Source organism: Oncorhynchus clarkii, chromosome 1 (genome assembly GCF_045791955.1).
Source record: "Oncorhynchus clarkii lewisi isolate Uvic-CL-2024 chromosome 1, UVic_Ocla_1.0, whole genome shotgun sequence".
NCBI lineage: Eukaryota > Metazoa > Chordata > Actinopteri > Salmoniformes > Salmonidae > Oncorhynchus > Oncorhynchus clarkii.
The window spans coordinates 84047845-84069671 of NC_092147.1; the positions used below are offsets into that span (position 1 = coordinate 84047845).

Sequence of the window (21827 nt, forward strand, 5' to 3'; positions counted from 1 at the left end):
AAACCATGTAACACATCAAGTCTCAGGATGTACAGGGAATATCATGACCTGTCTATAGTGTTATTAAACAGGGAATATCACGACCTGTCTATAGAGTTATTCAACAGGGAATATCACAACCTGTCTATAGTGTTATTAAACAGGGAATATCATGACCTGTCTATAGAGTTATTAAACAGGGAATATCACAACCTGTCTATAGTGTTATTAAACAGGGAATATCATGACCTGTCTATAGTGTTATTAAACAGGGAATATCATGACCTGTCTATAGTGTTATTAAACAGGGAATATCATGACCTGTCTATAGTGTTATTAAACAGGGAATATCACGACCTGTCTATATAGTGTTAGGAAGTGGTGAGAGAAAGGGAGAGATGGACCAGAGAGAGAGAGGGTGACAGAGAGAGGGTGACAGAGAGAGAAAGGGAGAGAGTGACACGGACAGAGAGAGGGTGACAGAGAGATAAGGGAGAGATGGACCAGAGAGAGAGAGGGAGAGATGGACACGGACAGAGAGAGGGTGACAGAGAGAGGGTGACAGAGAGAGAAAGGGAGAGATGGACCAGAGAGAGAGAGGATGACAGAGAGAGGGTGACAGAGAGAGGGTGACAGAGAGAGAAAAGGAGAGATGGACCAGAGAGAGAGAGGGTGACAGAGAGAGAAAGGGAGAGATGGACCAGAGAGAGAGAGGGTGACAGAGATAGAAAGGGAGAGATGGACCATAGAGAGACACGGACAGAGAGAGGGTGACAGGGAGGGTGACAGAGAGAGAAAGGGAGAGATGGACCAGAGAGAGAGAGTACTACTCTCCTGTCTGTAAGCATAGTGTCCTTCATGCGGCGGCTGCTGAGGAAACAAAATGTGCACGTGTGTGTGTGTGTGTGTGTGTGTGTGTGTGTGTGTGTGTGTGTGTGTGAGGGGGCAAGGAGAAAACACACTCTGCCGAGGGGTTTCACATCCAGACACCACCAGATAGATAACACTCTGGGATTAACTCTCTCTCACTCCTTCCCCTCTCCCCCACCACCACCTCTCTCGCTTTCTCCTCCCCTCTCCCCCACCACCATCTCTCTCCCTCCTCTCTCTCTCTCCCTGGCTCTCGCACTCATTCCCCTCTCCCCTAACACCACCTCTCTCCCTTTCTCCTCCCCTCTCCCCTACCACCACCTCTCTCCCTTTCTCCTCCCCTCTCACCACCTCTCTCCCTTTCTCCTCCCCTCTCCCCTACCACCACCTCTCTCCCTTTCTCCTCCCCTCTCCCTCCTTCCCTCTCCCTCACCACCACCTCTCTCCCTCATCCTCTCTCTCCCTGGCTTTCTCTTTCTCCTCCTCTCTCTCACTCACTCCTTCTCCCCCCACCCGTCTATTTCTCTCTCTCCTTCATAAATAAATACAGTGGTCTTTTCTGTGGCGGCAGGCCAGGAGACAGAAGCGGGCCAGGAGACAGAAGCGGGCCAGGAGACAGAAGTGGGCCAGGAGACAGCAGCGGGCCAGGAGACAGCAACGGGCCAGGAGACAGAAGTGGGCCAGGAGACAGCAACGGGCCAGGCGACAGAAGAGGGCCAGGCGACAGAAGCGGGCCAGACGACAGAAGAGGGCCAGGCGACACAAGAGGGCCAGGCAACAGAAGCGGGCCAGACGACAGCAGCGGGCCAGGAGACAGAAGCGGGCCAGGAGACAGCAACGGGCCAGGAGACAGAAGAGGGCCAGGCGACAGGAGAGGGCCAGGCGACAGAAGCGGGCCAGACGACAGAAGAGGGCCAGGCGACAGAAGCGGGCCAGGCGACAGAAGAGGGCCAGGCGACAGATGAGGGCCAGGCGACACAAGAGGGCCAGGCGACACAAGAGGGCCAGGCGACACAAGAGGGCCAGGCGACACAAGGCCAGGCGACACAAGAGGGCCAGGCGACACAAGAGGGCCAGGCAACAGAAGCGGGCCAGGCGACAGCAGCGGGCCAGGTGAAACAAGAGGGCCAGACGGCAGCAGCAGGTCAGACAACAGAAGCAGGTCAAACGGCAGCAGGTCAAACAACAGCAGCAGGTCAGACAACAGCAGCAGGTCAAACAACAGCAGCAGGTCAAACAACAGCAGCAGGTCAAACAACAGCAGCAGGTCAGGCAACAGCAGCAGGTCAGACAACAGCAGCAGGTCAGACAACAGCAGCAGGTCAGACAACAGCAGCAGGTCAGACAACAGCAGGTCAAACAACAGCAGCCAGGTGAAACAAGAGGGCCAGACGGCTGCAGCAGGTCAGACAACAGAAGCAGGTCAAACAGCAGCAGGTCAAACAACAGCAGCAGGTCAGACAACAGCAGCAGGTCAAACAACAGCAGCAGGTCAGGCAACAGCAGCAGGTCAGGCAACAGCAGCAGGTCAGGCAACAGCAGCAGGTCAGACAACAGCAGCAGGTCAGACAACAGCAGCAGGTCAAACAACAGCAGCAGGTCAGGCAACAGCAGCAGGTCAGGCAACAGCAGCAGGTCAGACAACAGCAGCAGGTCAGACAACAGCAGCAGGTCAGACAACAGCAGGTCAAACAACAGCAGCCAGGTGAAACAAGAGGGCCAGACGGCAGCAGCAGGTTAGACAACAGCAGCAGGTCAGACAACAGAAGCAGGTCAAACAGCAGCAGGTCAAACAACAGCAGCAGGTCAGACAACAGCAGCAGGTCAAACAACAGCATCAGGTCAAACAACAGCAGCAGGTCAAACAACAGCAGCAGGTCAGGCAACAGCAGCAGGTCAGGCAACAGCAGCAGGTCAGACAACAGCAGCAGGTCAGACAACAGCAGCAGGTCAGACAACAGCAGCAGGTCAGACAACAGCAGCAGGTCAGACAACAGCAGCAGGTCAAACGACAGCAGCAGGTCAGACGGCAGCAGCAGGTCAAACAACAGCAGCAGGTCAAACAACAGCAGCAGGCTAGACAACAACAGGTCAGACGACAGCAGCAGGTCAGACGACAGCAGCAGGTCAGACAACAGCAGCAGGTCAGACAACAGCAGCAGGTCAGACAACAGCAGCAGGTCAGACAACAGCAGGTCAGACGGCAGCAGCAGGTCAGACGACAGCAGCAGGTCAAACAACAGCAGCAGGCTAGACAACAGCAGCAGGTCAGACAACAGGAGCAGGTCAGACGACAGCAGCAGGTCAGACAACAGCAGCAGGTCAGACGACAGCAGCAGGCCAGACGACAGCAGCAGGCCAGACGACAGCAGCAGGTCAGACAACAGCAGGTCAGACGACAGCAGCAGGTCAGACAACAGAAGCAATAGAAGCTGATTTGAACTGATGTAATGGAGTTTATTTGTGGGCAGTGACATGGTTCTCTGAAGGGTTAAGAGGGGTCACACTCTGCCGCTCCCCGGTTCCCCTGCACAACAAAGGAGCTGGTGCTGTTTTAACTGGCTGGGTGACAGCAACATCAGCCATAACAGCACTTATCAAAGGGACCGAGGAGAGAGAGAGCATAGAAAGAGGGAGAGAGAGAGAGAGAGAACAGAGAGAACAGAGAGAGATAGAGAGAGAGAGAGACTTATACAGAGACTGGTATTACATACTGAGACTGGTATTACATACTGAGACTGGTATTACACACTGAGACTGGTATTACACACTGAGACTGGTATTACACACTGAGACTGGTATTACACACTGAGACTGGTATTACATACTGAGACTGGTATTACACACTGAGACTGGTATTACACACTGAGACTGGTATTACAAACTGAGACTGGTATTACACACTGAGACTGGTATTACACACTGAGACTGGTATTACACACTGAGACTGGTATTACACACTGAGACTGGTATTACACACTGAGACTGGTATTACATACTGAGACTGGTATTATACTGAGACTAGTATTACACACTGAGACTGGTATTACACACTGAGACTGGTATTACACACTGAGACTGGTATTACACACTGAGACTGGTATTACATACTGAGACTGGTATTACACACTGAGACTGGTATTACACACTGAGACTGGTATTACACACTGAGACTGGTATTACACACTGAGACTGGTATTGCACACTGAGACTGGTATTACACACTGAGACTGGTATTACAAACTGAGACTGGTATTACATACTGAGACTGGTATTATACTGAGACTGGTATTACACACTGAGACTGGTATTACACATTAATACTGGTATTACACACTGAGACTGGTATTACATACTGAGACTGGTATTATACTGAGACTGGTATTACACACTGAGACTGGTATTACACTGAGACTGGTATTACACACTGAGACTGGTATTACACACTGAGACTGGTATTACACACTGAGACTGGTATTACACAGAGACTGGTATTACATACTGAGACTGGTATTACACACTGAGACTGGTATTACACACTGAGACTGGTATTACATACTGAGACTGGTATTACACACTGAGACTGGTATTACACACTGAGACTGGTATTACATACTGAGACTGGTATTATACTGAGACTGGTATTACACACTGAGACTGGTATTACACACTGCGACTGGTATTACACTGAGACTGGTATTACACTGAGACTGGTATTACACACTGAGACTGGTATTACACACTGAGACTGGTATTATACTGAGACAGGTATTACATACTGAGACTGGTATTACACACTGAGACTGGTATTACACACTGTGACTGGTATTACACTGAGACTGGTATTACACAGACTGGTATTACACACTGAGACTGGTATTACAAACTGAGACTGGTATTATACTGAGACTGGTATTACACTGAGACTGGTATTACACTGAGACTGGTATTACATACTGAGACTGGTATTATACTGAGACTGGTATTATACTGAGACTGGTATTACACTGAGACTGGTATTATACTGAGACTGGTATTACATACTGAGACTGGTATTACACAGACTGGTATTACACAGACTGGTATTACACACTGAGACTGGTATTGCACACTGAGACTGGTATTACACACTGAGACTGGTATTACATACTGAGACTGGTATTATACTGAGACTGGTATTACACACTGAGACTGGTATTATACTGAGACTAGTATTACACACTGAGACTGGTATTACACACTGAGACTGGTATTACATACTGAGACTGGTATTACAAACTGAGACTGGTATTACACACTGAGACTGGTATTACACACTGAGACTGGTATTACACACTGAGACTGGTATTACACACTGAGACTGGTATTACACACTGAGACTGGTATTACATACTGAGACTGGTATTACACACTGAGACTGGTATTACACACTGAGACTGGTATTACACACTGAGACTGGTATTACACACTGAGACTGGTATTACACACAGACTGGTATTACACACAGACTGGTATTACACACTGAGACTGGTATTACACACTGAGACTGGTATTACAAACTGAGACTGGTATTACACACTGAGACTGGTATTACACACAGACTGGTATTACACACAGACTGGTATTACACACATACTGGTATTACACACTGAGACTGGTATTACACACTGAGACTGGTATTACACACTGAGACTGGTATTACAGACTGGTATTACACACTGAGACTGGTATTACAAACTGAGACTGGTATTATCGTCCTGTTTGTATTGTGGACGGCAGGAGGACGTTAGCAGAAATCACAAACACTCTATTCCTTTCTTCTGCCGTTGCTCTCTATCGAGTGCAGGGAAGGAAATGGAATACGTATAGACTGTATCCACTCAACAAAAGAGAGGGAGAGAGAGAGGAGGGTGAGAACAACAGAAGAGAGGGGGAGAGAGAGGAGGGGGAGAACAACAGAAGAGAGGGAGAGAGAGAGGAGGGTGAGAACAACAGAAGAGAGGGAGAGAGAGAGGAGGGTGAGAACAACAGAAGAGAGGGAGAGAGAGGAGGGTGAGAACAACAGAAGAGAGGGAGAGAGAGAGGAGGGTGAGAACAACAGAAGAGAGGGAGAGAGAGGAGGGTGAGAACAGAAGAGAGGGAGAGAGAGGAGGGTGAGAACAACAGAAGAGAGGGAGAGAGAGAGGAGGGTGAGAACAACAGAAGAGAGGGAGTGAGAGAGGAGGGGGAGAACAACAGAAGAGAGGGAGAGAGAGAAGAGGGGGAGAACAACAGAAGAGAGGGAGAAAGAGAGGAGGGTGAGAACAACAGAAGAGAGGGAGAGAGAGGAGGTTGAGAACAACAGAAGAGAGGGAGAGAGAGAGGAGGGTGAGAACAACAGAAGAGAGGGAGAGAGAGAGGAGGGTGAGAACAACAGAAGAGAGGGAGTGAGAGAGGAGGGGGAGAAGAACAGAAGAGAGGGAGAGAGAGAGGAGGGGGAGAACAACAGAAGAGAGGGAGAGAGAGAGGAGGTTGAGAACAACAGAAGAGAGGGAGAGAGAGAGGAGGGTGAGAACAACAGAAGAGAGGGAGAGAGAGAGGAGGGTGAGAACAACAGAAGAGAGGGGGAGAGAGAGGAGGGGGAGAACAACAGAAGAGAGGGAGAGAGAGAGGAGGGTGAGAACAACAGAAGAGAGGGAGAGAGAGAGGAGGGTGAGAACAACAGAAGAGAGGGAGAGAGAGGAGGGTGAGAACAACAGAAGAGAGGGAGAGAGAGAGGAGGGTGAGAACAACAGAAGAGAGGGAGAGAGAGGAGGGTGAGAACAGAAGAGAGGGAGAGAGAGGAGGGTGAGAACAACAGAAGAGAGGGAGAGAGAGAGGAGGGTGAGAACAACAGAAGAGAGGGAGTGAGAGAGGAGGGGGAGAACAACAGAAGAGAGGGAGAGAGAGAAGAGGGGGAGAACAACAGAAGAGAGGGAGAAAGAGAGGAGGGTGAGAACAACAGAAGAGAGGGAGAGAGAGGAGGTTGAGAACAACAGAAGAGAGGGAGAGAGAGAGGAGGGTGAGAACAACAGAAGAGAGGGAGAGAGAGAGGAGGGTGAGAACAACAGAAGAGAGGGAGTGAGAGAGGAGGGGGAGAAGAACAGAAGAGAGGGAGAGAGAGAGGAGGGGGAGAACAACAGAAGAGAGGGAGAGAGAGAGGAGGTTGAGAACAACAGAAGAGAGGGAGAGAGAGAGGAGGGTGAGAACAACAGAAGAGAGGGAGAGAGAGAGGAGGGTGAGAACAACAGAAGAGAGGGAGAGAGAGAGGAGGGTGAGAACAACAGAAGAGAGGGAGAGAGAGAGGAGGGTGAGAACAACAGAAGAGGGAGAGAGAGAGGAGGGTGAGAACAACAGAAGAGAGGGAGAGAGAGAGGAGGGTGAGAACAACAAAAGAGAGGGAGAGAGAGAGGAGGGTGAGAACAACAGAAGAGAGGGAGAGAGAGAGGAGGGTGAGAACAGAAGAGAGGGAGAGAGAGAGGAGGGTGAGAACAACAGAAGAGAGGGGGAGAGAGAGGAGGGTGAGAACAACAGAAGAGAGGAGGAGAGAGAGGAGGGTGAGAACAACAGAAGAGAGGGAGAGAGAGGAGGGTGAGAACAACAGAAGAGAGGGGGAGAGAGGAGGGTGAGAACAACAGAAGAGAGGGCGAGAGAGAGGAGGGTGAGAACAACAGAAGAGAGGGCGAGAGAGAGGAGGGTGAGAACAACAGAAGAGAGGGAGAGAGAGAGGAGGGTGAGAACAACAGAAGAGAGGGAGAGAGAGGAGGGTGAGAACAGAAGAGAGGGAGAGAGAGGAGGGTGAGAACAACAGAAGAGAGGGAGAGAGAGAGGAGGGTGAGAACAACAGAAGAGAGGGAGTGAGAGAGGAGGGGGAGAACAACAGAAGAGAGGGAGAGAGAGAAGAGGGGGAGAACAACAGAAGAGAGGGAGAAAGAGAGGAGGGTGAGAACAACAGAAGAGAGGGAGAGAGAGGAGGTTGAGAACAACAGAAGAGAGGGAGAGAGAGAGGAGGGTGAGAACAACAGAAGAGAGGGAGAGAGAGAGGAGGGTGAGAACAACAGAAGAGAGGGAGTGAGAGAGGAGGGGGAGAAGAACAGAAGAGAGGGAGAGAGAGAGGAGGGGGAGAACAACAGAAGAGAGGGAGAGAGAGAGGAGGTTGAGAACAACAGAAGAGAGGGAGAGAGAGAGGAGGGTGAGAACAACAGAAGAGAGGGAGAGAGAGAGGAGGGTGAGAACAACAGAAGAGAGGGAGAGAGAGAGGAGGGTGAGAACAACAGAAGAGAGGGAGAGAGAGAGGAGGGTGAGAACAACAGAAGAGGGAGAGAGAGAGGAGGGTGAGAACAACAGAAGAGAGGGAGAGAGAGAGGAGGGTGAGAACAACAAAAGAGAGGGAGAGAGAGAGGAGGGTGAGAACAACAGAAGAGAGGGAGAGAGAGAGGAGGGTGAGAACAGAAGAGAGGGAGAGAGAGAGGAGGGTGAGAACAACAGAAGAGAGGGTGAGAGAGAGGAGGGTGAGAACAACAGAAGAGAGGAGGAGAGAGAGGAGGGTGAGAACAACAGAAGAGAGGGAGAGAGAGGAGGGTGAGAACAACAGAAGAGAGGGGGAGAGAGGAGGGTGAGAACAACAGAAGAGAGGGCGAGAGAGAGGAGGGTGAGAACAACAGAAGAGAGGGCGAGAGAGAGGAGGGTGAGAACAACAGAAGAGAGGGGGAGAGAGAGAGGAGGGTGAGAACAACAGAAGAGAGGGAGAGAGAGAGGAGGGTGAGAACAACAGAAGAGAGGGGGAGAGAGAGGAGGGTGAGAACAACAGAAGAGAGGAGGAGAGAGAGGAGGGTGAGAACAACAGAAGAGAGGGAGAGAGAGGAGGGTGAGAACAACAGAAGAGAGGGGGAGAGAGGAGGGTGAGAACAACAGAAGAGAGGGCGAGAGAGAGGAGGGTGAGAACAACAGAAGAGAGGGCGAGAGAGAGGAGGGTGAGAACAACAGAAGAGAGGGGGAGAGAGAGAGGAGGGTGAGAACAACAGAAGAGAGGGAGAGAGAGAGGAGGGTGAGAACAACAGAAGAGAGGGAGAGAGAGGAGGTTGAGAACAACAGAAGAGAGGGAGAGAGAGAGGAGGGTGAGAACAACAGAAGAGAGGGAGAGAGAGAGGAGGGTGAGAACAACAGAAGAGAGGGAGTGAGAGAGGAGGGGGAGAAGAACAGAAGAGAGGGAGAGAGAGAGGAGGGGGAGAACAACAGAAGAGAGGGAGAGAGAGAGGAGGTTGAGAACAACAGAAGAGAGGGAGAGAGAGAGGAGGGTGAGAACAACAGAAGAGAGGGAGAGAGAGAGGAGGGTGAGAACAACAGAAGAGAGGGGGAGAGAGAGGAGGGGGAGAACAACAGAAGAGAGGGAGAGAGAGAGGAGGGTGAGAACAACAGAAGAGAGGGAGAGAGAGAGGAGGGTGAGAACAACAGAAGAGAGGGAGAGAGAGGAGGGTGAGAACAACAGAAGAGAGGGAGAGAGAGAGGAGGGTGAGAACAACAGAAGAGAGGGAGAGAGAGGAGGGTGAGAACAGAAGAGAGGGAGAGAGAGAGGAGGGTGAGAACAACAGAAGAGAGGGAGTGAGAGAGGAGGGGGAGAACAACAGAAGAGAGGGAGAGAGAGAAGAGGGGGAGAACAACAGAAGAGAGGGAGAAAGAGAGGAGGGTGAGAACAACAGAAGAGAGGGAGAGAGAGGAGGTTGAGAACAACAGAAGAGAGGGAGAGAGAGAGGAGGGTGAGAACAACAGAAAAGAGGGAGAGAGAGAGGAGGGTGAGAACAACAGAAGAGAGGGAGTGAGAGAGGAGGGGGAGAAGAACAGAAGAGAGGGAGAGAGAGAGGAGGGGGAGAACAACAGAAGAGAGGGAGAGAGAGAGGAGGTTGAGAACAACAGAAGAGAGGGAGAGAGAGAGGAGGGTGAGAACAACAGAAGAGAGGGAGAGAGAGAGGAGGGTGAGAACAACAGAAGAGAGGGAGAGAGAGAGGAGGGTGAGAACAACAGAAGAGAGGGAGAGAGAGAGGAGGGTGAGAACAACAGAAGAGAGGGAGAGAGAGAGGAGGGTGAGAACAACAGAAGAGAGGGAGTGAGAGAGGAGGGGGAGAAGAACAGAAGAGAGGGAGAGAGAGAGGAGGGGGAGAACAACAGAAGAGAGGGAGAGAGAGAGGAGGTTGAGAACAACAGAAGAGAGGGAGAGAGAGAGGAGGGTGAGAACAACAGAAGAGAGGGAGAGAGAGAGGAGGGTGAGAACAACAGAAGAGGGAGAGAGAGAGGAGGGTGAGAACAACAGAAGAGAGGGAGAGAGAGAGGAGGGTGAGAACAACAAAAGAGAGGGAGAGAGAGAGGAGGGTGAGAACAACAGAAGAGAGGGAGAGAGAGAGGAGGGTGAGAACAGAAGAGAGGGAGAGAGAGAGGAGGGTGAGAACAACAGAAGAGAGGGGGAGAGAGAGGAGGGTGAGAACAACAGAAGAGAGGAGGAGAGAGAGGAGGGTGAGAACAACAGAAGAGAGGGAGAGAGAGGAGGGTGAGAACAACAGAAGAGAGGGGGAGAGAGGAGGGTGAGAACAACAGAAGAGAGGGCGAGAGAGAGGAGGGTGAGAACAACAGAAGAGAGGGCGAGAGAGAGGAGGGTGAGAACAACAGAAGAGAGGGAGAGAGAGAGGAGGGTGAGAACAACAGAAGAGAGGGAGAGAGAGGAGGGTGAGAACAGAAGAGAGGGAGAGAGAGGAGGGTGAGAACAACAGAAGAGAGGGAGAGAGAGAGGAGGGTGAGAACAACAGAAGAGAGGGAGTGAGAGAGGAGGGGGAGAACAACAGAAGAGAGGGAGAGAGAGAAGAGGGGGAGAACAACAGAAGAGAGGGAGAAAGAGAGGAGGGTGAGAACAACAGAAGAGAGGGAGAGAGAGGAGGTTGAGAACAACAGAAGAGAGGGAGAGAGAGAGGAGGGTGAGAACAACAGAAGAGAGGGAGAGAGAGAGGAGGGTGAGAACAACAGAAGAGAGGGAGTGAGAGAGGAGGGGGAGAAGAACAGAAGAGAGGGAGAGAGAGAGGAGGGGGAGAACAACAGAAGAGAGGGAGAGAGAGAGGAGGTTGAGAACAACAGAAGAGAGGGAGAGAGAGAGGAGGGTGAGAACAACAGAAGAGAGGGAGAGAGAGAGGAGGGTGAGAACAACAGAAGAGAGGGAGAGAGAGAGGAGGGTGAGAACAACAGAAGAGAGGGAGAGAGAGAGGAGGGTGAGAACAACAGAAGAGGGAGAGAGAGGAGGGTGAGGAGAGGTGAGAACAACAGAAGAGAGGGAGAGAGAGAGGAGAACAACAGGTGAGAACAACAGAAGAGAGGGAGAGAGAGAGGAGGGTGAGAACAACAGAAGAGAGGGAGAGAGAGAGGAGGGTGAGAACAACAGAAGAGAGGGAGAGAGAGAGGAGGGTGAGAACAACAGAAGAGAGGGTGAGAGAGAGGAGGGTGAGAACAACAGAAGAGAGGAGGAGAGAGAGGAGGGTGAGAACAACAGAAGAGAGGGAGAGAGAGGAGGGTGAGAACAACAGAAGAGAGGGGGAGAGAGGAGGGTGAGAACAACAGAAGAGAGGGCGAGAGAGAGGAGGGTGAGAACAACAGAAGAGAGGGCGAGAGAGAGGAGGGTGAGAACAACAGAAGAGAGGGGGAGAGAGAGAGGAGGGTGAGAACAACAGAAGAGAGGGAGAGAGAGAGGAGGGTGAGAACAACAGAAGAGAGGGGGAGAGAGAGGAGGGTGAGAACAACAGAAGAGAGGAGGAGAGAGAGGAGGGTGAGAACAACAGAAGAGAGGGAGAGAGAGGAGGGTGAGAACAACAGAAGAGAGGGGGAGAGAGGAGGGTGAGAACAACAGAAGAGAGGGCGAGAGAGAGGAGGGTGAGAACAACAGAAGAGAGGGCGAGAGAGAGGAGGGTGAGAACAACAGAAGAGAGGGGGAGAGAGAGAGGAGGGTGAGAACAACAGAAGAGAGGGAGAGAGAGAGGAGGGTGAGAACAACAGAAGAGAGGGAGAGAGAGGAGGTTGAGAACAACAGAAGAGAGGGAGAGAGAGAGGAGGGTGAGAACAACAGAAGAGAGGGAGAGAGAGAGGAGGGTGAGAACAACAGAAGAGAGGGAGTGAGAGAGGAGGGGGAGAAGAACAGAAGAGAGGGAGAGAGAGAGGAGGGGGAGAACAACAGAAGAGAGGGAGAGAGAGAGGAGGTTGAGAACAACAGAAGAGAGGGAGAGAGAGAGGAGGGTGAGAACAACAGAAGAGAGGGAGAGAGAGAGGAGGGTGAGAACAACAGAAGAGAGGGGGAGAGAGAGGAGGGGGAGAACAACAGAAGAGAGGGAGAGAGAGAGGAGGGTGAGAACAACAGAAGAGAGGGAGAGAGAGAGGAGGGTGAGAACAACAGAAGAGAGGGAGAGAGAGGAGGGTGAGAACAACAGAAGAGAGGGAGAGAGAGAGGAGGGTGAGAACAACAGAAGAGAGGGAGAGAGAGGAGGGTGAGAACAGAAGAGAGGGAGAGAGAGAGGAGGGTGAGAACAACAGAAGAGAGGGAGTGAGAGAGGAGGGGGAGAACAACAGAAGAGAGGGAGAGAGAGAAGAGGGGGAGAACAACAGAAGAGAGGGAGAAAGAGAGGAGGGTGAGAACAACAGAAGAGAGGGAGAGAGAGGAGGTTGAGAACAACAGAAGAGAGGGAGAGAGAGAGGAGGGTGAGAACAACAGAAAAGAGGGAGAGAGAGAGGAGGGTGAGAACAACAGAAGAGAGGGAGTGAGAGAGGAGGGGGAGAAGAACAGAAGAGAGGGAGAGAGAGAGGAGGGGGAGAACAACAGAAGAGAGGGAGAGAGAGAGGAGGTTGAGAACAACAGAAGAGAGGGAGAGAGAGAGGAGGGTGAGAACAACAGAAGAGAGGGAGAGAGAGAGGAGGGTGAGAACAACAGAAGAGAGGGAGAGAGAGAGGAGGGTGAGAACAACAGAAGAGAGGGAGAGAGAGAGGAGGGTGAGAACAACAGAAGAGGGAGAGAGAGAGGAGGGTGAGAACAACAGAAGAGAGGGAGAGAGAGAGGAGGGTGAGAACAACAAAAGAGAGGGAGAGAGAGAGGAGGGTGAGAACAACAGAAGAGAGGGAGAGAGAGAGGAGGGTGAGAACAGAAGAGAGGGAGAGAGAGAGGAGGGTGAGAACAACAGAAGAGAGGGGGAGAGAGAGGAGGGTGAGAACAACAGAAGAGAGGAGGAGAGAGAGGAGGGTGAGAACAACAGAAGAGAGGGAGAGAGAGGAGGGTGAGAACAACAGAAGAGAGGGAGAGAGAGAGGAGGGGGAGAACAACAGAAGAGAGGGAGAGAGAGAGGAGGGTGAGAACAACAGAAGAGAGGGGGAGAGAGGAGGGTGAGAACAACAGAAGAGAGGGAGAGAGAGAGGAGGGTGAGAACAACAGAAGAGAGGGAGAGAGAGAGGAGGGTGAGAACAGAAGAGAGGGAGAGAGAGAGGAGGGTGAGAACAACAGAAGAGAGGGGGAGAGAGAGGAGGGTGAGAACAACAGAAGAGAGGAGGAGAGAGAGGAGGGTGAGAACAACAGAAGAGAGGGAGAGAGAGGAGGGTGAGAACAACAGAAGAGAGGGGGAGAGAGGAGGGTGAGAACAACAGAAGAGAGGGCGAGAGAGAGGAGGGTGAGAACAACAGAAGAGAGGGCGAGAGAGAGGAGGGTGAGAACAACAGAAGAGAGGGGGAGAGAGAGAGGAGGGTGAGAACAACAGAAGAGAGGGAGAGAGAGAGGAGGGTGAGAACAACAGAAGAGAGGGGGAGAGAGAGGAGGGTGAGAACAACAGAAGAGAGGCGGAGAGAGAGGAGGGTGAGAACAACAGAAGAGAGGGAGAGAGAGGAGGGTGAGAACAACAGAAGAGAGGGGGAGAGAGGAGGGTGAGAACAACAGAAGAGAGGGCGAGAGAGAGGAGGGTGAGAACAACAGAAGAGAGGGTGAGAACAACAGAAGAGAGGGAGAGAGAGAGGAGGGTGAGAACAACAGAAGAGAGGGCGAGAGAGAGGAGGGGGAGAACAACAGAAGGGGAAGTAGGAAGACAGACAAGGGAAAGAAACGGAGATAGGAACTGATATGGAAAGAGAAGAAGACCAGAGTAGTAAAAGACGAGTTCAAGGAGGAGAGATGTTTAGGGGGCTAGATTTGGGGTGGGGGGTTGACTTTGTGAAGGGAGCATATTTACGTGGCTTTGCCGTGTGTGTGTGTGTGTGTGTGTGGACTTACGTGGCCTTGCCCTCACGGAGGAAGATGCAGGAGAGGGAGAACTGTAGCGTGGCAGACACCACCTTCTTGGAGAGGGGCTTGAACTTGAGCTTGACATCAGTCTGTGTGGGCATGGGGCTGGCATACTGCTTCATGTTGATGCTGCTGCTGGCCAGAGCCTTTCTACGACCTGAAGGAGACTCCTGAGAGATGGAGGGAGAGGATGGAGGGAGGGAGGGAGGGAGGGAGGGAGGGAGGGAGGGAGGGAGGGATACTTGTTAAAATCTGGACAGATTGAAGGTGTTTTGTGCTGATGTAATGTCTAATAAAGGAGTCATATTGTATTCTGTCACCATCCCTCTACTTCCCACAGCCTTATCCCAGTGGCAGCACATCTGAAACCATTAGACAGCTGGAGAGAATAATGGCTTAAAGACCCATTAGTAAAACTAACATACCAATCCAAACCCGTTCTGATCTTCCAAAGTGCCTCCAGGTAGGAGCTAGGGGCCGATATGGAACTGGGCCCATGTCACCACAGCCCTGGTAAAAGGCATCATGGGAATGGAACTAGAGAAGACCGATGTTGTGTGTTGTTCGCTGTTCACACAACACATGGAAATAAATCATGAAATGTCGTAGAGGGGTGGGGGGTGACAACTTGGAAGTGAAAAATAGGCCAGCAGCAGATAGGCCAGAAGCTAACAGGCCAGCAGCTGATAGGCCAGAAGCTAACAGGCCAGCAGCTGATAACAGGCCAGCAGCTGATACGCCAGAAGCTAACAGGCCAGCAGCTGATACGCCAGAAGCTAACAGGCCAGCAGCTGATACGCCAGAAGCTAACAGGCCAGCAGCTGATAGGCCAGAAGCTAACAGGCCAGCAGCTGATAGGCCAGAAGCTAACAGGCCAGCAGCTGATAGGCCAGAAGCTAACAGGCCAGCAGCTGATAGGCCAGAAGCTAACAGGCCAGCAGCTGATAGGCCAGAAGCTAACAGGCCAGCAGCTGATAGGCCAGAAGCTAACAGGCCAGCAGCTGATAGGCCAGAAGCTAACAGGCCAGCAGCTGATAGGCCAGAAGCTAACAGGCCAGCAGCTGATAGGCCAGAAGCTAACAGGCCAGCAGCTGATAGGCCAGAAGCTAACAGGCCAGCAGCTGATAGGCCAGAAGCTAACAGGCCAGCAGCAGATAGGCCAGAAGCTAACAGGCCAGCAGCTGATAGGCCAGAAGCTAACAGGCCAGCAGCTGATAGGCCAGAAGCTAACAGGCCAGCAGCTGATAGGCCAGAAGCTAACAGGCCAGCAGCTGATAGGCCAGAAGCTAACAGGCCAGCAGCTGATAGGCCAGAAGCTAACAGGCCAGCAGCTGATAGGCCAGAAGCTAACAGGCCAGCAGCTGATAGGCCAGAAGCTAACAGGCCAGCAGCTGATAGGCCAGAAGCTAACAGGCCAGCAGCTGATAGGCCAGAAGCTAACAGGCCAACAGCTGATAGGCCAGAAGCTAACAGGCCAGAAGCTGATACGCCAGAAGCTGATACGCCAGAAGCTAACAGGCCAGCAGCTGATACGCCAGAAGCTAACAGGCCAGCAGCTAAGTCTTGTCAGAATTCTAAATAAGGAACAAAACACACCCACACACTTACACCCAAAGATTTGGAAACCAAACAGTCGGGCTCCAAAACAGAGTGATACATCTGGTCTCTCTCTCCTCTAGGTGTTAAACACTGATACATCTGGTCTCTCTCTCCTCTAGGTCTAAAACACTGATACATCTGGTCTCTCTCTCCTCTAGGTCTAAAACACTGATACATCTGGTCTCTCTCTCCTCTAGGTGTAAAACACTGATACATCTGGTCTCTCTCTCTCCTCTAGGTCTAAAACACTGATACATCTGGTCTCTCTCTCTCTCTCCTCTAGGTCTAAAACACTGATACATCTAGTCTCTCTCTCCTCTAGGTCTAAAACACTGATACATCTAGTCTCTCTCCTCTAGGTCTAAAACACTGATACATCTGGTCTCTCTCTCCTCTAGGTATAAAACACTGATACATCTAGTCTCTCTCTCCTCTAGGTCTAAAACACTGATACATCTGGTCTCTCTCTCCTCTAGGTCTAAAACACTGATACATCTGGTCTCTCTCTCATCTAGGTGTTAAACACTGATACATCTAGTCTCTCTCTCCTCTAGGTGTAAAACACTGATACATCTAGTCTCTCTCCTCTAGGTGTTAAACACTGATACATCTGGTCTCTCTCTCTCTCCTCTAGGTGTTAAACACTGATACATCTGGTCTCTCTCTCTCTCCTCTAGGTGTTAAACACTGATACATCTGGTCTCTCTCTCTCTCCTCTAGGTGTTAAACACTGATACATCTGGTCTCTCTCTCTCTCCTCTAGGTGTTAAACACTGATACATCTAGTCTCTCTCTCCTCTAGGTCTAAAACACTGATACATCTGGTCTCTCTCTCTCCTCTAGGTGTTAAACACTGATGCATCTAGTCTCTCTCCTCTAGGTGTAAAACACTGATACATCTAGTCTCTCTCTCCTCTAGGTGTTAAACACTGATACATCTAGTCTCTCTCCTCTAGGTCTAAAACACTGATACATCTGGTCTCTCTCCTCTAGGTCTAAAACACTGATACATCTAGTCTCTCTCTCCTCTAGGTCTAAAACACTGATTCATCTAGTCTCTCTCTCCTCTAGGTGTAAAACACTGATACATCTGGTCTCTCTCTCTCCTCTAGGTCTAAAACACTGATACATCTGGTTTCTCTCTCTCTCCTCTAGGTGTTAAACACTGATACATCTAGTCTCTCTCTCCTCTAGGTGTTAAACACTGATACATATAGTCTCTCTCTCCTCTAGGTCTAAAACACTGATACATCTAGTCTCTCTCCTCTAGGTGTTAAACACTGATACATCTGGTCTCTCTCCTCTAGGTGTTAAACACTGATACATATAGTCTCTCTCTCCTCTAGGTGTTAAACACTGATACATCTAGTCTCTCTCTCCTCTAGGTCTAAAACACTGATACATCTGGTCTCTCTCCTCTAGGTCTAAAACACTGATACATCTCTCTCTCTCCTCTAGGTGTTAAACACTGATACATCTAGTCTCTCTCTCCTCTAGGTCTAAAACACTGATACATCTGGTCTCTCTCCTCTTGGTGTTAAACACTGATACATCTGGTCTCTCTCTCCTCTAGGTCTAAAACACTGATACATCTAGTCTCTCTCCTCTAGGTGTTAAGCACTGATACATCTGGTCTCTCTCTCCTCTAGGTGTTAAACACTGATACATCTGGTCTCTCTCCTCTAGGTATAAAACACTGATACATCTGGTCTCTCTCTCCTCTAGGTGTTAAACACTGAAACATCTGGTCTCTCTCTCCTCTAGGTGTTAAACACTGATACATCTAGTCTCTCTCTCTCCTCTAGGTGTTAAACACTGATACATCTAGTCTCTCTCTCCTCTAGGTGTTAAACACTGATACATCTAGTCTCTCTCTCCTCTAGGTGTTAAACACTGATACATCTAGTCTCTCTCCTCTAGGTGTTAAACACTGATACATCTGGTCTCTCTCCTCTAGGTCTAAAACACTGATACATCTAGTCTCTCTCCTCTAGGTCTAAAACACTGATGCATCTAGTCTCTCTCCTCTAGGTCTAAAACACTGATACATCTAGTCTCTCTCTCCTCTAGGTCTAAAACACTGATACATCTAGTCTCCTCTAGGTCTAAAACACTGATACATCTAGTCTCTCTCCTCTAGGTCTAAAACACTGATACATCTAGTCTCTCTCTCCTCTAGGTGTTAAACACTGATACATCTGGTCTCTCTCTCCTCTAGGTCTAAAACACTGATACATCTGGTCTCTCTCTCCTCTAGGTGTTAAACACTGATACATCTGGTCTCTCTCTCCTCTAGGTCTAAAACACTGATACATCTAGTCTCTCTCCTCTAGGTCTAAAACACTGATACATCTGGTCTCTCTCTCCTCTAGGTGTTAAACACTGATACATCTGGTCTCTCTCCTCTAGGTCTAAAACACTGATACATCTGGTCTCTCTCCTCTAGGTCTAAAACACTGATACATCTGGTCTCTCTCCTCTAGGTGTTAAACACTGATACATCTGGTCTCTCTCTCCTCTAGGTGTTAAACACTGATACATCTGGTCTCTCTCTCCTCTAGGTCTAAAACACTGATACATCTGGTCTCTCTCTCCTCTAGGTGTTAAACACTGATACATCTGGTCTCTCTCTCCTCTAGGTGTTAAACACTGATACATCTGGTCTCTCTCTCCTCTAGGTCTAAAACACTGATACATCTAGTCTCTCTCTCCTCTAGGTCTAAAACACTGATACATCTGGTCTCTCTCCTCTAGGTGTTAAACACTGATACATCTGGTCTCTCTCCTCTAGGTGTTAAACACTGATACATCGGGTCTCTCTCTCCTCTAGGTCTAAAACACTGATACATCTGGTCTCTCTCTCCTCTAGGTGTTAAACACTGATACATCTAGTCTCTCTCCTCTAGGTCTAAAACACTGATACATCTGGTCTCTCTCTCCTCTAGGTCTAAAACACTGATACATCTAGTCTCTCTCTCCTCTAGGTCTAAAACACTGATACATCTGGTCTCTCTCCTCTAGGTGTTAAACACTGATACATCTGGTCTCTCTCCTCTAGGTGTTAAACACTGATACATCGGGTCTCTCTCTCCTCTAGGTCTAAAACACTGATACATCTGGTCTCTCTCTCCTCTAGGTGTTAAACACTGATACATCTGGTCTCTCTCCTCTAGGTCTAAAACACTGATACATCTGGTCTCTCTCTCCTCTAGGTGTTAAACACTGATACATCTGGTCTCTCTCTCTCCTCTAGGTCTAAAACACTGATACATCTGGTCTCTCTCTCTCCTCTAGGTCTAAAACACTGATACATCTGGTCTCTCTCTCCTCTAGGTCTAAAACACTGATACATCTAGTCTCTCTCTCCTCTAGGTCTAAAACACTGATACATCTGGTCTCTCTCCTCTAGGTCTAAAACACTGATACATCTAGTCTCTCTCCTCTAGGTCTAAAACACTGATACATCTAGTCTCTCTCTCTCCTCTAGGTGTTAAACACTGATACATCTAGTCTCTCTCCTTTAGGTGTAGAGCTCTGCCTTGCTGTCAGAGAACAGAGGACCTCCATGCTGCCTCGCTGAACAGAGGACCTCCATGCTGCCTCGCTGAACAGAGGACCTCCATGCTGCCTCGCTGAACAGAGGACCGCCATGCTGCCTCGCTGAACAGAGGACCTCCATGCTGCCTCGCTGAACAGAGGACCTCCATGCTGCCTCGCTGAACAGAGGACCTCCATGCTGCCTCGCTGTGTTGATACGACACCCGGGCCATTCTGCCTTCTCTCTTTCTCTCCCCCGCTCGCTCACTTTTCTTTCTCTCTCGTTGGTCTTGTGTCCTGGAAGCAGTGCCTGGAGTTGTTAGTTAAATAACTGTCTTTGGGCCACTGTGTGTTGGGAGGGAGGGAGTGTGTGTGTCAACTCTATCCAGCATAATAACTGAAGACTGCAGCTAAGTCTTGTCAGTATTCTAGATAGGGAACAACACACAGGAGAAATGAAGACACTCACTGTGTCTCACTGTGTCTCTCTCCATCTCACTGTGTCTCTCTTCATCTCTCTCTCCATCTCACTGTGTCTCTCTCCATCTCACTGTCTCTCTTTAGTCTCTCTCCATCTCACTGTGTCTCTCTCCATCTCACTGTGTCTCTCTTCATCTCTCTCTCCATCTCACTGTGTCTCTCTCCATCTCACTGTCTCTCTTTAGTCTCTCTCCATCTCACTGTGTCTCTCTCCATCTCACTGTGTCTCTCTTCATCTCTCTCTCCATCTCACTGTCTGTCTCTCTCCATCTCACTGTCTGTCTCTCTCCATCTCACTGTGTCTCTCTTCATCTCTCTCTCCATCTCACTGTGTCTCTCTCCATCTCACTGTCTCTCTTTAGTCTCTCTCCATCTCACTGTGTCTCTCTTCATCTCTCTCTCCATCTCACTGTGTCTCTCTCCATCTCACTGTCTCTCTTTAGTCTCTCTCCATCTCACTGTGTCTCTATTCATCTCACTCTCTATCTCACTGTCTCTCTTTAGTCTCTCTCCATCTCACTGTGTCTCTATTCATCTCTCTCTCCATCTCACTGTCTGTCTCTCTCCATCTCACTGTGTCTCTCTCCATCTCACTCTCTCTTTAGTCTCTCTCCATCTCACTGTGTCTCTATTCATCTCTCTCTCCATCTCACTGTCTCTATTCATCTCTCTCCATCTCTCTCTCCATCTCACTGTCTCTCTTTAGTCTCTCTCCATCTCACTGTCTCTCTATTCATCTCTCTCTCCATCTCACTGTCTGTCTCTCTCCATCTCACTGTCTCTCTTTAGTCTCTCTCCATCTCACTGTGTCTATTCATCTCTCTCTCTCATCTCACTGTGTCTCTCTTCAGCTCTCTCTTCATCTCTCTCTCAATTCAATTCAATTCAAGGGCTTTATTGACATGGGAAACATGTGTTAACATTGCCAAAGCAAGTGAGGTAGACAACATACAAAGTGAATATATAAAGTGAAAAACAACAAAAATTAACAGTAAACATTACATATACAGAGGTTTCAAAACAGTAAAGACATTACAAATGTCATATTATATATATATACAGTGTTTTAACAATGTACAAATGGTTAAAGGACACAAGATAAAATAAATAAGCATAAATATGGGTTGTATTTACAGTGGTGTTTGTTCTTCACTGGTTGCCCTTTTCTCGTGGCAACAGGTCACAAATCTTGCTGCTGTGATGGCACACTGTGGAATTTCACCCAGTAGATATGGGAGTTTATCAAAATTGGATTTGTTTTCGAATTCTTTGTGGATCTGTGTAATCTGAGGGAAATATGTCTCTCTAATATGATCATACATTGGGCAGGAGGTTAGGAAGTGCAGCTCAGTTTCCACCTCATTTTGTGGGCAGTGAGCACATAGCCTGTCTTCTCTTGAGAGCCGGGTCTGCCTACGGCGGCCTTTCTCAATAGCAAGGCTATGCTCACTGAGTCTCTCTCCTCTCAATGTCTGTCTCTTCATCTCTCATCTATTGATGCGTTCATAACATGTCATGGATGTTATTAAATTGATAGAAATACATATTGCTCAGAGAGGGATGAGAGGAGAGCAGAAAAACATCTACAATTCCAATTGGAACTGAAAAACCACACTGGCAAACCAACATCCCCCAAACACAACCCACCGCACCATTACTCTACCAGGTCTACCCACCTCTCCCTTCCACCCAGCGCTCCTTCCTGTTTCTCTGCCTTATCCATCCCTCCTGCCCACCTCCTCTCTCTTCCATCCATCCCTCCTGCCCTCCTCCTCTCCCTTCCATCCATCCCTCCTACCCTCCTCCTCTCCCTTCCATCCACCCCTCCTACCCTTCCCCATCTCACAGGAACGATTAGAAAAAGGCATTCGTCAAGCAACGCAGCCACTTGACATTTGTGTTGACATTTGAGCCTGGTTGAATCGTCCCTGTCTGGAAATACTAGTGCATCATGTCATCCCCCTGAAGAATACTAGAGCCTCAGAAAGCCCTTCTCCTTCCTTATCATCTCCCAGATTAGGCCATCCCCATTATACTGAGCTAATAGTGCATGTAGATA

At 49.6% G+C, this 21827-nt stretch overlaps 2 protein-coding genes across 2 annotated transcripts in view; one reads left to right on the plus strand and one right to left on the minus strand.

Moving 5' to 3' along the window:
• The window catches only part of LOC139409794 (EH domain binding protein 1), a 388012-nt gene that overhangs the window by 236483 nt on the left and 129702 nt on the right, over nucleotides 1-21827 (minus strand). The gene's annotated exons all lie outside the window — the stretch shown is intronic.
• LOC139414158 (trichohyalin-like) lies at nucleotides 838-3585 on the plus strand. Its single transcript, XM_071162041.1, has 6 exons — nucleotides 838-870; nucleotides 1421-1926; nucleotides 1975-2170; nucleotides 2281-2531; nucleotides 2567-3239; nucleotides 3508-3585. The coding sequence occupies exons 1-6, from the start codon at nucleotides 838-840 to the stop codon at nucleotides 3583-3585; spliced, it is 1737 nt and encodes a 578-aa protein (XP_071018142.1).